This window comes from Anastrepha ludens, chromosome 3 (genome assembly GCF_028408465.1).
Source record: "Anastrepha ludens isolate Willacy chromosome 3, idAnaLude1.1, whole genome shotgun sequence".
NCBI lineage: Eukaryota > Metazoa > Arthropoda > Insecta > Diptera > Tephritidae > Anastrepha > Anastrepha ludens.
Window position 1 is genome coordinate 39,184,830 of NC_071499.1, and position 15,849 is coordinate 39,200,678.

A 15,849-nucleotide genomic window follows, 5' to 3' on the forward strand; every position below is an offset into this window, starting at 1 on the left:
AAGTGGTGGGGCAAAGTAGGAATAGCCTCACCAACTTGAGTGAAAACCATAGAGTAACCTTAATTTGGGTCCCGGGACACCGGAACATAGAAGGTAACGAAAAAGCTGATGAACTGGCAAGAGGGGGATCTGCCAGGAATAGCGCTCTTGCAGTACCAGTATTCACTCCACTAGGTGCAGTCAAGAATGCAATTTCCCTAAAATACATTCGAATCGCAGATTGTAGATGGAGAGACCAGACGAGATGCAAAATTAGAAGGACGTTATGGCCCATCTGCAACCTCAAGCGATCTTCGACATTGATAAACATGAAATGACGGGTTGCCTGGAGACTAACGGCAGTCATAACTGGCTTTTGGTCTATCGAAGAATAAACCGCCAAATTGGGTATCCCTCAAATATACATACTATCATAGTTGTAAACAACCGGAGAAAAAGGAAACAATCTTCTATTTCCTCTGAGAATGCCCTGCCCTATGGAAGGACAGAATGTAAACCTGGGCAAACGACTGTTCGAGAGTCTAGAACAACTGTCTGGCTTAGACGTCAACAGCTTAATAAGGCTCCTAAAGCGCACAGACCGGATAAAGTCTTGTTGTAAATAAGTGTTAAACAAGTTGGTAACAAGGATGTGGCAACAAAATGGTGCGGAAGCGCTAGTTGGATTCTGAATGAATTGCCACCCTAACCAACAAACCAATGAGACTTTAGCACAAAGATATCGCAAAGTAGTATTCGCTTCGTACTCCGTTCTTAGCTTCGCAGAGTGTGACAACAGCGTGCCGATTTTTGGGTGTGCCAATTGGGTACTACTTTCTGGAAACACCATTTTAACACCAACGGTGAGCGCAAAGGGGAATTTTGCTTTTTTTCCATAGCTGGATGATCACAAAAGTTTTATGCCTCCTCCGATGGTTTTTACGAGAAGATTTTTTATGTCAAAAAATCATTCAAGCTTGCCATTGCTTCGAGAGGCTTTGCCTGCAGAATCACTTTTTCCATAATTTTACGCTTCATGTGCACAGTGGTCCGCGAACTTGCGACCCAACCAACTCAATAGTTGTCATGCTCAAACGCAAACTGTTGGCACGGCCGCCGCATTGATGCTGAGTAGGGGAAATTCTCAAAAAGCTTTGTTTTCAATCTCATAACATTCCGCATTTTAGTTGTATATGTCATCATCATTTGTATGTAAGTATGCGTGCAGTCGTATATGAATGTATGCAAGTATGTATTATTATCCATTTTATTCACCCCCCGACGCTGCACAGTAAAATATTATGTATTGTGGGTTATCAAACAGCTATTAAAGCGGCGTTTAACAAGTGATTATCCTTTAAGTGTTTATGTCCATGGCGAAACATGTTAGTAGCTTACACACACATACGCACATATGCACTCGTATAAGTATGTGTGAGTACGTGTTAATGTTTCTTTCTGCGCTGTTTGTTGTCACTTGTGTGTCGCCTGTAGTCTGTGAAGCACACATGCCCGATGGCGAAGAAGGAAGGAAGGAGGGGTACCTGCAACATGGTGCACGCTATCTGCAGTACTGTAGCCATTTTCTTTAAGCTTAAGCATTAGGAAAAAACAGCGAATGACTAACAGCGCCGGCGTGAATATAGTTTATGACCTCTGGGACGATGCTAGCTAGCCTTATCAACCGACTAAAAATGTATAAATGTTTGTATGTATGTATAAGTAGAATGTAGCTGTTTTGGTTAGCTAACGAAGTGTGTTTGTTTTTGTCATTATTATCAATATTTATGCTTTAACGCATTCGCGTTTTACAACATCAACATTTGCGGCAGCCACAGTGGCAACATAAACTCTAACAAGGGACGTCTGATAAGTTCGTTGCTTATTAAATTAATATGGTCTGTTGGTATGCGATGCATTTCCTACATTTTGCATATTTTAATAACTAAGCGGCTTCGGTAGTTTAGCGTAAGTGCACTAGCCAGCCATCCCAGAGGTTGTGGGTTCGAATTCCACGTAAAGTACGGTCATCGCACTTTTCCAAACTTACCTACTTCGTCTGTTTCTAAAAAAAAAAAACAAAAAAAAAATCCTCCAATTCCATTTCTCAAAGCAAAAACAAAAACAAGAAAAACACACAGTTACGCATTGCATCAGCGCCGCCAACATGAGTAAGCGGACGACCGCGGTAATAGCGCAGACACATGAAATTTATCGAAGTCCTCAACCATCTGCGCGGTCCTTCTGCCAGAAAAATGTGAGACACAGATGGCGCTCCAAGTAATAAGAAGGCGTCGTTCCTAAGCAACGACAGGTGGGCATTCCTACTATTTAGGACTGGTATCGGCAGGTTAATCACCTACTCTGTCAGAAATCAAAACACAGATTAACAAACCCAGCGCAAGACTGAATCTTGTTGAGGCCCTAAGCTCCCGAAAAGAGTGCACAAGGAAAAAAAATATAATAACTGCGAAAAAAATGTCGAAACTTATCCAAAAAGTTGGTGTTAGAGAAAATCTTAATACAATGCTTCAAATATACCTCACCGGATTGCTGTAACATTGCGATGAAAATTTGTGTTTCAGAGGGAAATGCCATTGCAAAATATCCCCCACCCATTCCCATATAAAAACTTTTATTCTTTCAAGTTTAACTATTTTTATTAAAAATACGGCTCTTAACAATTGAAAAATAAAGAAATGGCATTATTTAAACGTCTACATGGGCACTTCTTTAAGTAAAATCTGCCTATTAATTAATGCCTAATTGTTGAGATATCGATGTTGAAGGTTGTCCAGCAACACTTTTCGCTGTAGCCGCAATATTTTCAACAGAACGTCCGGTTTTAGGTCTGCCAATCAAGCTTCCTTTTTCTATCCCCAGCTTCTTGAAATTTTGTTTTACCAACTTTTGAATTGTCAACTCTGCTTATTTGACAAATGTCATAGATGACATAAAAAAGGGTACCGTCTAGGAATTATTCACTGTTGAAAGACCCCTTACGGGTGGGCCATATAGCGTTTGCCTTTTGAACCACCTATTTGTTTGAGAATGGTAACACAAATGACATGTCAAATGTATTCATAATTTACTTAAAGGTTTGAAAAAATATTGATTAGTTTTTTTTATAGCCGATTCAAAAAGCAAATTTTACATGGCCCACCCTATATAACCGAATTCATTTTATTCTGTTAGAATTGATTGAGAAAGTTAGCCGCAACCTTGTGACGAGAGTACTGAATTTTTTGCTCAAACAGCATCGCATGGGTGTCTTCTTTGGTTGAAGATCTGGCTTGACTCTCGCTGTTGGCGTATCTCCTGGAGCCACCCACTACTTTCTATACTTCATTCTGATGTCTAGGCACCATTTCTCATCTCCCGTGACCATTTGATAGAAAAAAGTGCTCTTTATGGCGACGTGTTGCTTGATGGCGGGCGGGATGCTGAGAAGCAACTTGAAGCCGACTTTCTTTGCTTTCTTTTTCGTTGAGCTCGTGGTGCACCCAGGCTTCCAATTCTTCGGTAAATCCCATTGAATGAAGCTGATTGAGATTTGTTTTATGATCGCAGTTAATTTTTTCCACCAATTCACGACAGGTTCTCCTTCAAGGGTGATTTGAGAGTGAGTAGTGAGTAAAATAAAAGAAAATATAAAAACGCAATGCACTTATTCCTTAACCCAATATTTTCTTTTGCACCGCAGGCATCTCTACTCGCGACGAGGCATAGATATGCGGAGAGAAATGAAACAACCAGTTTAATTGTCGTCTTCTGGTCCACTCCGAATGTCATTCACCCAGTCAAAAACTAAATAAAGAACCTAACGCGAGTTTAGCGAAGAATTTTGAGGCACAATGTTCGTCAAAAGGTTCACCGAGGCCGGAAGTTTTGAGAAATAACTCGTGATTTTTTCACTACGACTCACTCATCTCATCTTATTAGCGACTATTTGAACAAAAAACTACGTTAATACTGTTCTGAAAACATTGTACATATTTACGTGAGCTGTCCCCGAGTATAGTATTTTTCCTATGTTCAAGACTCAAGCAACTATTTTACAAAAAGAGTTTGGAGGCAATTACGGTGATTTGCGGATGGAAGTGAAAACGTTTTCAAAATCCGCCTATGAAAAGTGTCTTGAAGATTAGGCTTACACCCTTTATTGGGTGTTTGACCAAGCTCCTGTTCCTATTTGTGGTGTGCCACTTGATGGGTTTTCATCGCGCTTAACGCCAACGTCTGACAAATTTTAGGTATTGACAAATTTAGGTATAAGGGGGTATTTATACTACCACTGGAGGTCTCCTCAACTAGTGTTATTAGTATCCCGAGAAAGGGCTTTCGCTAAGTACCTTAGCCCCCCACAATTATCAGACACGCCTCGTATATTATGTACATATATATATATGAATAGGTAGCAACGAAGCAAGCGTTGACTGCAGCAGTCGCTAAAACTTCTAGCCACGACCCAGCGCCGACAACTTCATTGTTTACTTTAAAAATTTCCAGCACCCTCTCGCCTGCGCCAAGTTCTGTTCTGTTTGTTCTGCAACAACTTGCACTAACTTATTTTCACTTCCCTCGCTGTCTGTCTGCCACACATAATTTGTTTACATCTTGGGGATTTTCTATATAAAATTATTCAATTACGTTGGCAACTAAGTACATCTTTTTATTGCTTTATAAGTTGGCTATGCCGGGGATATGCGGAAAATCACTTTGACGTTGGTTGCTTGGTTGGTTTATACAATATATGACAACAAATATGTTTTTCTTCTCTCTACCTACATACATACTTTTATATTTTTCTCTCAGAAGCAAAGAAAAACAAATGCTGGAGAAGTAAAGTTGCGGTGAGTTGCGCGAGGCGACAGGAAATGAGGAAATCTTTATTTTATAGCAGCTATTAATTGCGTCCTCTTGAGCAGCCAGTGCCCTCCTGTCTACTCGGCAGCCACACTAAATAGCTACAAACATACTATGTACATACATACGGGTATTTCTGTTTTGGCTTTCGAGTTTCATGTGATGTTTGAAGGCCGCATGAAAAGAGTCGCTACTTTACTTCGCTCACCACTAACTTCTTCACATCTTCACTTCCATACTAATAAATGCTAACATTTTTTTAATTACACTCACACTTAGACGTGTATCGGTTTCTATAGCTTTTTGTTGTACCTACATAAATACTCATATGTGTGACTATTTGAGTGCGTTTTTATTTATAAGTAACCTCTCACACGTTATGTCAGCAAGCCATTCGGTCCCTTCCACCTGTCAGCGCGTCGAAGTGTTAATAATGTCTGCTGCTATATTCTCTAACCTGCCCCAACAACACTTGGCACCCTCACAACTTTTTATTTTCTTACTATTCTTAGAGATCGCTTGTGGCAAGTTTAATGAACTTTTAAGTGTCACGTGACGAGTGTTTTCTGTGGTCGACACTTAATTGAAATTATCTTATTTATATATTTACAGTTGAATACCAGTTAAAATATACAGATGTGCAGAAAAATATATAAATTAAGTGTAAGCAAATTAGATGTAATTGAATGAAATGAATTTAAATTTTAAGGTCTTATATCTTTTAGGATTTACATCTGCTCGATAGCAAGCCCTGCCTCCAAGTTGAATGTGGTGAGTATCCTTCCAAAAGAAAATCCAAATAAGGTTGTCGAGTTTCCAGGAATGATTTCGGATTATGCTTACTGATTTGCAAATCAGACCCCCGATTTGGGAGGCAGATCTTTACTAACCTCAGCAAAGCCGATTTGTTTGAGAGAATTTCACATTTCATAGCTGTTGAACGAGAGGGGACCAATAAGTACTATATGTACATGGCAACTGAAATATGGAGTTCTCTATCCGGCACTAAACTCAACGTTTCGAAATTTGAAATTTGCATAGGTCGAGCCAAGGAGCACTAAGGGATTTGCTGGCTCCTAAAACACTCAGCCTAAAAAGTTGTATTTACAGCTCTGGAAAGGGTGTAGATAGTCAAGGAGCGAAAGAGAAAAGTATCAGAGAAAGAGATAAGAAAGAATAGAGACAGAGATAGATATAGTTAGTTCTGTCAGAATTTTCCAGATTCTTTGGCAAATCTGTAAATATCCTCCAGTTTTAGAGAACGAATATTACTCATTCTAACAGCATCGGAACCCAAAACTCGTAGCCTTGCTCTAGTAAAGGCAGGACACTCACAGAGAAAGTGGCCAGTGCTATCCGCCTCCTCCAAGCACGACATACACATTGGGTCCTCAATGATTCCAATGGTGGTCATATGCCGACCCCATGGGTTGTGTCCTGTAATAATACCGACTATCAACCGAACGTCTTTCCTTCCAAGTTTTAGTAGAAAGTTTGACAGTTTTCTGTTCGGACTTGTCACAAAACACTTTGCGCCTCTGCCGCGTTCTAGACCGGACCATCGCTCTTTATGTAGATTCATGATTCCTGCGGAACTGATTCCGATTAATGGCTCTGGCCCTTGTGGGGGAAGCGCTGATCCACGGTTGGCCAATTCATCGGTAATTTCGTTTCCTTGAACACCGGAGTGTCCTGGAACCCATATAAGTGCAAGACTGTTTTGTCTTGCGACAGAATTTAGCTTCTTCTTACATTCTTGAACAATCTTTGAGGTTTGTTTCGCGTTTATCCAGGGCCTTCAGTGCAGCCTGACTGTCACTGAGAACTCCAATCTGTTTCCCATTCCATCTCCTCTCGATTATCCATTCCTCATAGCACAGTGATACTTATTACTATCGTTTAAGTGCTATCCGGCTCCAGACCCTATTTCATTCTTGGACCCATCGGTAAAGAAAATATCCGTCAAACCTCCCTGAATGCATTCTGGATCTGATATCAAATTTCCTTTCAAATGAAACTGTGGGTATCAGGTCGTCCTTAGGTGCCAAAAACAGTGGATACTGCTCATATAGCATCTGAAAGATTTCTCTGTGTCTCGAAGTTCCACAGTGCCAAAAACCACATTTCCGAAGTGCCAAAAACCACATTTATGAAGTCTACACATTGCTTTTATTGCTTCCTGTTGTATCTTAAGATCCAAAGGGAGCATAGCACACATAGACCACAGAGGCGTAAGGTCTGATAAGGCTGTGTTTACCCATAGGGCAGCAATTTAGTCATAAGGTCTGTGGTCTTATGTGCTGTTGCGTTTTCCTGATTTTTCTTTTCAATCCAATCAAGTCACATAATCGCATACACCGCGGATTGTTTTGTCATTTTCAAGGTAATCATTTTTCAAGGTGGGCGCATATCAAAAAATTAACACACCGATTTTATTGACCCATAAATCCACTGTGATTTACTTCAGCCTCGAGTCACCAATGTCTTAACTCTTCCTTGGTCCTTGGTGTGTTTAATGTTTCGAAACAGCGCAAAAACACGTCCGGTTACAGCTTTAAAAAATTCCAAAGGCAGAGCTCCACTCTCACCATAATCTTCTGCTAAAACTTTTCATGATAGAAATGCAAAAAATGTCAGTGCATTGCAGTAGTGAATGCACCAATGCATTCTAATCTGGATTAAGCTACAGGTTTGAACAATCGAAAATTCTTTATGCCACTCCTGTAAAAATCCATGGGTCAGGCTGCGCTACTTCACCTTTCTGCTTTGAAAACCAGATCTTCGCAAGCATAACCTAAAGGGACAATGCTAAAACTTCACGAACTTAAATATCATACAAGGTATGCAGACTAGAGGGGAGCTGTTCTACTGCTTTGCTTTGGCAAGCCAGATATCAGGCGAGTGAGTGAAGAGCTCGGAATGAACCAAAACCAAAAAACCTCATCGTTTTCAGATGGATGACAACGGTATTGCACACTACACATTTTTGCCAGAGGGTTAGACAGTTATTGTAATAAAGACTATTATTTGGGCGTTATGAGACGTTTACGTGAAGCAATTAGTTACAAAAGAAAGGATTTATAGGAAAGCAATACGTGGATTTCGGACACCGTGAATTTTTGACCAAGAACGAAAGGAATACCATCCATTGAACTTACTTGATATGGCTCATGCGATTTTTTTCTGTTTGTGCATAAGTGCGTTACACTTGATTCGGAATACTTTGAAGGCGATAATATCACTTTTGAGGAATAACCTTCAATTTTGAATTTTCTGAATATATTCGGGGAACTTTTTGATCAGGGTGGTAGTGCCCTTGTCACACTATAGAAAATACTCAATGATCACGCGATATGCCTTCATATAGACAATCTGATTGGTTTCAAGCTTTGGATCTTTCTCTGCCTCCTCCTTTTTGTATTGGCAATTGCTACTCTGCGAAAAAGCGAATATATACATACTTTTCATTCCGGCAACTTGGATGCAACACTTTTGTAATAAAAAGTTATATGGGAATTAGATTAATGAGACTAATTCGAGCGCCATTCAGAACAACACTTTCGGAATCGAATAGTGTAACTAGCCTACTAAAATTCCGAAGCGAAAATTAAGGATAGCTCTAATGAAAGTAGTACCTGCGAAGCCTCTGCAAGGCATATTTTCGATCGAGTAGGCGCTGCCCTAACGAATCCTTTACAACAATTTTTATGTTTCCATGTTTTCAAATTACGTGGCTGAAACTTTAATACAAAAACTTAAGACTGTTCAAATTGCAACTTGAAATCTAAAGTTTAGATATAATATTTCTGTTCTAGCGTAACACCTTTAACTTGTTGTTCAGATTCGATTGGAGTAGAAGGAAAAGGTTAGTAAAACTCTAGAAAGGCGAAACTATATTAGATTACATAGGTTTTCTGTTTGTTTTATTTTTCAAATTTAACTAATTTTTCCAAGGCACTAAAGTTTACCCAACAACATTAATAGAATATTAACAGAACATTAACAGAACATTAACCAAACATAACAACACCAACAAAAAATGATAAAAAGCGAACACTTACTTACCCCTCCCACCTTCAGTGCGATAAGGTGCATTGGTATCGTGGGGATCTGGATCAGGTGCGGTATTCTGTGTATCCAACATATTCGCTTTGCGTGCGGGAATTTCTGTTATAGGAGAAAGCATGGAAAAATAAAATACTTCAATAACGAGATTCTCAGAGTATGCGTAGGTAGGTATGTATGTATATTTGGCAAGCCACTAGTATTGTGCCGAAGAATGAAAAATCAAAAAAGAATGTGCGCGAGTTTTGACTTACTGATGCATGGCGCTATGTGTGAACGACTCTGTTGATAGCCACGCGCGCAGCGATTGCAGGTGAGACCGGTCACACCATCCTTGCAGGGGCATTGGCCAGAGGTGTTGTTGCAAGTTTTGCCCGAAGAACCTATTGGGTGACATTCGCAGGCTGCAATGAAAACGAGAGAAGAAATACGATAAAATAAGAGTTAAGGAAATTTATTTTTTTAACAAATACTCGTAAGTGGTAAGAATTTAATACAAATTGACGCAATGCGAGAATGAAGAAATTTTTTAAACATTTACAGTTGTGGATAGGGAAATAGCATACATACATAGAATATCATACAAATGTTAACTGATGTGGCAACTCTGCCTGCGAATTACTATTCCTGAAACGTAGTTTTTAATTATCAGTCGGAAAACTGCAATTCGTCTGCTCACATCTAGTTTTAAATGGTGCTTATTTGGCATTTCATACTTTTTTAATACAATTAATGATATATTATATAAGTAAGAAAATTGTTTTTTATTAATTGTTGTTTAGTATTGAGGATACATAAAAGATTAATATAAGTATATTAATGTGCCGCAACAAAAAAAGTTGCGGTTTTTCCGCTGGACTTATAAAATATATTATATTTTAAGATCTCCCCCAAAATATTAGGAAAAAAAATTAAGATATACGTGAGCTTGAACGAATTGGAAATACCTTCAAAAAAAGATTTTTTTATAAATAAATTATTTCAAATTTATATATTGTATATATATACATTATTGACGCTAACACCCGTTTTTGGTGTTTCGCCGAGCTCTTCCTTTTATTTTTGTTGTGCGTCTTGATGCTGCACAATGGAGGGACTTAATGCACAAATGGAGGGACTTAAAGTTCTAAACCGACTCCGAATGGCAAATGATTTTTATGAGGAGCTTTTTCATTACAGAAATACACTAGGAGGTTTGCCATTGCCTGCCGAGGGGCAACTGATAGAAAAAAGTTTTTCTTCATTTTGATGTTTCATGCACGGAGATTCGAGTTTACGTATTCCGAATGGTAGTCGCTCACCAACCATTCGGCTACGGCGGCCGCTTTCAATAGTTTTACTTAAAAAATCATCAATTGATTGTCCGTATTTTCTATAACGAATAAGATTTCATGTTCCCCAACGTCCTCTTCGTAACAGATAATGTGAGAACTACCTTTTCATCGAATACTCCTATCGTTCGACCTATGCGTGAATTTGATGCTAGTAGTCATACCGTCTTGCGTGACTTTTCTCTTTCAAGGACAGCTTTTTATAATCCTTTGAATTTTTCGCTTTTGAAATTATTACCTGTGCTATTTTTAGTCTGTTAGATTGTGGATTCTCAGACTATATAAATAAACATAATAATTTGTGAAAGAATTTTCATATTAACAGCTTAACATCATTTTGCTACATGTGAGTTTGCCATTATCCGAAGCAGTACTAGAAGTTGGGTTGAAGCCTTTATTTGTCAGCCGCTTTAGGACGCGAATCGCTTAAGAAACAGATAGAAGTCGACTACGGTGCAAGCGCCGCCTATTAAGGCGGTTGGTCTAACACTGGGTTGTTTTATTTGGCTAGAAATCTCTTGGCAGACAATGTGGAAAGGGCCGACGCATTGACTTGGTAGAGCAGTCGAGATTTGCCTTGTTAGAATTCGGGTCGTTTTATGTTAACTTCGCACAGACTTTCATATACTTAGAAAATTTGTATAATCCCATTAATATCGACAAAAACAGTCATCATTGCTTGGCTTATTTGAGCTTTTTTTTGGCTCTCGGAGAGGCTTTGCTCTTCCAGCGTGTGCATTGGCGCTGTTAAGTAAAAAAACAAAAAAAAAAACAATAAATCGTCATAGGCTCTTATTCTTTACACTTTCCATGACTTTCAATGTGATTGTTCAAATGTTCGCCTACCTTCCTGTTGTTCAAACTTGTGTGCTAAACTGGCATGTTAACAGAAAGGAGAAGTACTGAATTCGAAAGAGAAGACGTCATGTTAAACTGTTGACATTCACTCGCGTTGAGCTCAACTGTGTTTTCATGTTCAATTATTACAGGTTTGCTCACTAATGACATTCGCTTTTTGACACCCTCTTACAAGAGGTTGTATTTAAGAAGGTGAATAAAGTGGAGACAATTAAATCCTTTTTGGTATAAATGGTAGCAAAAAAGTATTTTTTTATTTAAATGGAAACAAACTGCGAACGGTGTAAAAAATAAATTTTTATAAATTTTTGAATGTAAATAATGTTACAAATAGAAGTTATTGCGAAGTCTGATATTAAAACAAGAAATCTAAAAACACTTAATCTAAGATTTTATTTTGTGAATTAATTTTTAAATTTAAAACCGATCGCGAAGTTGCGAAGTTTCACCAATATAAAACTATTTTGTTAAAAATAAATAAATAATTGACGCGTACAACTCTTTTAGGTATTCCACAAATGGAAGGACCTACAGTTTTAAGCCGAAAGGCAGATGGTTTTTTATGAGGAGCTTTTTCTTGCCGGTACTGTACTTTGCTAAGCCTCCGCTGGACACTTCATCCAACCATTGAAAACAAGTTTCGTCAAGCCCAACTTTCTTATAATGGGGTCTGCAATGTTATCGATCGTGTTGGGATTTTCCACTATTTCTCCCTGCCTTAACTCTTTGGAAAATGCTAGCTCTCAAAGCATGAGTTCCTTCTACATCATAGGAAATAAAGTTTTTTAAATTCTTCATTCAGCGATCTCGGGTTTCCTCCTGACTTAAGCGGTATGTATTCCACGTCATACTATCAAAGTTCTGAACATACCGGTAAAAACTCTTTAGCGGGTTGTTGCTCGTAAGCAGACAATTTTGAAAATGAAAAGTTTTTTCTAATATACAAATTTTACTTTTCCGCCACTTTTACTCAAAATTTTCTGGAGCTAGCAATCCAGTGCCTTGCTAAGGGAGCAGATTTGTCGAATGGGAACGAGAAAACTGCTTACTGAACAAAACCTTTATCATTGAATCATGCTGTGTTTCTTCTGTAGCCATGTCAGTTTCGTTACTTAATGTTATACCTAGTAATTTATGTAGTTCAGAAAATTTTTCACATATTATTGAAAAAAAAAAAAATTTTTTTTCAGCAAAGTATACTATTTTTCTGCTCATTAGTGTATGCGAAGTATTTTGCGCATTTGGCTCTTGAATTTATGCGTTACTTCACACAAAATAACGGCAATCTTAATGTGTATCTAAAAGACGTTGCTCCTGCGAATGCCAAACACAATACAAAGGGAAAATATTTTTAACATTTACGTTTATTTTCTCCGTCTTAAGATGCAATCAGTTGCAATTAGCTTTGAAGCGCTTCAAAGCTTCCTCGATCACGGCCGAATGGCTGGCTGCTCAAGCTGGTGAATTACACCACAACACCAACAATAGAATGATTTTAACATTTCGGTGGCCAACAATTGAATGGCCAACAATATCAAACGGCAGTGAAGCGCAACGATTGAAAATGATAAGCCGAAACGTCAGCAGGGCAATGAGGTGAGTTGTGAAGAAGCTCTGCTTTCTGGCAGGCTGTTGAACTGCTCAAGTGGATGTGCTGCGCTGCAAGATGCGCAATAAGCAGACCAACAAGATAAACACAAACAAAAGGTGAGGTGCCGAAGAGGTGGTTGGTGGCGCGTAGGACGTGAGGATTTGAGGTCTGCAACACATCAATAAAATGCGTTCGTGAAACTTCAAACAGCTGCAAACGCTGGTGAGTGCATGATTTTTGGCAGCGCTTGAGCGTTGAAAGATCGAAGCGTTTCTAAACTTGCAATTGCAGTGCTGGAAAAAATGCTCATTTCCTGCTGATGCTTTTGTTGTTTTTTTTTTTGTTCAACTCAATTTCCTTTCGCCTTTTTTTACAACTGGCAAATTAAGTGCCAATACGCTTGGTGCGCTGCAAGCAAGTGCCCACACTCAAGTATTTGATGCAAAAATTCCATTTCAACTCAGCAGCCACACCAAGCAGCTCGGTGTGTTGGTGACCCCTATTAACACTGAATTGTTGAAAATTTAGTACTTTTCGCATTTAAAGCATTTTCGCAATTTTTTATGCGCACCACATTTTTGTGCGAGCTTGTTACAACTACCACATTTGGGTAAGCAACGCAGAAAGTTCTGCTAATAAGTTCCATAATAAATATGAATTGCTTAATGCGCTTAGCTGACTTACTTTTCATTTTCATAAATTCAATTAAGATTTAATTTTTGCTTGCAGCTTTTTAGCGGCTTATCTGCAGCTTAAATCATGATTTGCAAGGAAGAATCTGCGAAAAGCATGGCAAAGTTTGCATTTAATGGAAATTTATAAAAAAAAAAATGAAAATTAGTGGTGTGGCGCATTATAATTTTGCGGTTCATTGCGCGCCACATCGCTTAGCATTGCATAGTTTAGTGCGCTGTGGCTGTTCATCTTCTCTTACTTCTGGGGTTGACTTTTCCTTTCTGCTGGTCGTGCATTTTATTGCAAGCAAAGCTGCTTAATGTTGCTAATATATTATTATATTATTTTTAATTGGCTTACGAGCGCGAAATTGAAAAGAAGTTTGTGGAAAAGGAAGGTAGGTAGGCCGAGGGATGGGTGTGCAGTGTGTGCACTTGCTGGAGTTCGTACTTTAAACACGTACATTTGTATATCTTTGCAATTCAATTACTGCCTAGGCATATTTTCTTTTTGAAACATTTTTGAATTTTGTACTATAACAACACTCGGATTTTCCATTTTTTTCTTGGAACAGAGATTTTGATCTACTAAAATAAATAATAGTAAATAATATTAAATAAAATAAATAAAAATTGTTTTGAGGAGCCGCTGTTCGGCTTTCACCAGACTTATGCAGGTGGTACATTTTTGAGATATATTGAGTATAGACGAGCTACATTCTCTTTTCCTTGACTGGCTGCTGAGACTCTTATAAAAGTATGGGAAGTTTGCAGTGGAGCAATGAGTTGCCACTCCTCCTGACTCTCCCTACCTTTTAAGTTCGCTCTCTAGGTCTGAACATTAGAGACGCCGAAATATTGCTTGGCTATAGGTTTGGCTATCCGCTATGGTGAAAAGCAAAATTGTGAGAATGAGTTGGGGACTCCGCCGCACAATTCTGTCCGCTCATTGCATACGTATTCACACCCTCGTCCAATCAGTCATTGACGCAGACGGCATCGAAGTAACATGGGGAAATGGCTACTTGCATTTTATCGCAAACTCAGTTTTTTCGTAAACAAATCGCTTGTTATGTCAGGCAAACAGCTAATTTTTTCCTATTCGCTGACAGCCGGTTAACGGTCTGATCTTAGCCACATCTCTACAAACATTTTCACAATGGAAATATGGAATTATCTACAAAGGTTAAAATTTTATGTTAAATTTTTTATTTGTATTTTATTTATCATTGGAGTATCTTACAGAAGTAATGAATAAAATTAGTATTCAGTAAATAAAAAGTTAAATATGAATATTTTTAAGAATACCATTATTTACTATTATTTAAATAGTAGACAGTGAATATACCCGCTTTGGTCTTTCTAGTGATAAATAAAGGGTGGTTCAATTTCAAGGGCCGATGTTGAATGTGAACCACATCTAAATATCAAGCTTTTTTCTACATTTCATTTGACATTTTTCAATTTCAGACTAACTCAATTTGAACCATGGAAAGATACACAATCGAGCAACGCGTTAAAGTTATTCAGGCTTATTATGAGAACGGGCCTTAAAATCAAAATGCATATCGCGCACTTCGAGATTTTTTCGGTCAATTTAATCGTCTAAATGTGCGTACAGTCGGAAAAATTGTGCAAAAGTTTGAGCAAACCGGGTCTGTAGGAGATGCGAAAGCACCAGTCCATGCTCGTACAGCTCGTACTGCAGAAAATATTGCTGCTGTTCGCGATAGTGTGGTTGAAGAGCCGTCCACCTCAACTCGTCGTCGTACCCAACAATTGCACCTCTCGCGCTCGTTGTTTATGAACATTATGTATAAAGACTTGCATTTACACGCTTACAAGGTGCAATTAACTCAAGAACTAAAGCCTCTTGACCATTTCAAGCGTCGTCAATGGTCAGAATGGTGGCAGGAAATGGCAAAAGTGAATGACCAATTTTCGAAGAAAATCATCTTCGGCGATGAGGCACATTTTCACCTCAGTGGATTCGTCAATAAGCAGAATTGCCGCATTTGGGCGAATGACAATGCAAGAGTGATTGCCGAAAAACCAATGCACCCGCAAAGAGTGACTGTTTGGTGCGGTTTGTGGGCCAGCGGCATCATTGGGCCGTATTTTTTCCAAAATGATGCCGGTCAGGCAGTTACTATGAATATTGTTCGCTATCGTGAGATGATAACGAACTTTTTATGGCGCAAATTGGAAGATATGGATGGGGACGATATGTGGTTTCAACAGAATGGTTCCACTTGTCACACAGCTAACGAAACAATGGCTCTTTTGCGCGAAAAATTTGATTACCGAATAATTTCACGACGCGGCGCCAAGATCTTGTGATTTGAGACCGTTGGACTTCTTTCTTTGGGGTTATTTGAAATAAAAGGTGTACGTCGATAAGCCAGCAACAATTCAAAAGCTAAAGGATGAGATAATTCGGCACATTAACGGCATAGAACCTCAATTATGCCTCAGTGTCATCGAA

At 38.7% G+C, this 15,849-nt stretch overlaps 1 protein-coding gene across 1 annotated transcript in view; it reads right to left on the bottom strand.

The window, feature by feature from the left end:
- LOC128857452 (netrin-A-like) overlaps window positions 1-15,849 on the bottom strand; it is a 153,496-nt gene that overhangs the window by 28,116 nt on the left and 109,531 nt on the right. Inside the window, exons 3-4 of the mRNA XM_054093209.1 lie at window positions 9,165-9,314; window positions 8,911-9,012 (exon numbers count right to left, since the gene is read on the bottom strand). Of these exons, the coding sequence (XP_053949184.1) occupies window positions 8,911-9,012; window positions 9,165-9,314 (252 nt within the window). The remainder of the gene's footprint in view (window positions 1-8,910; window positions 9,013-9,164; window positions 9,315-15,849) is intronic.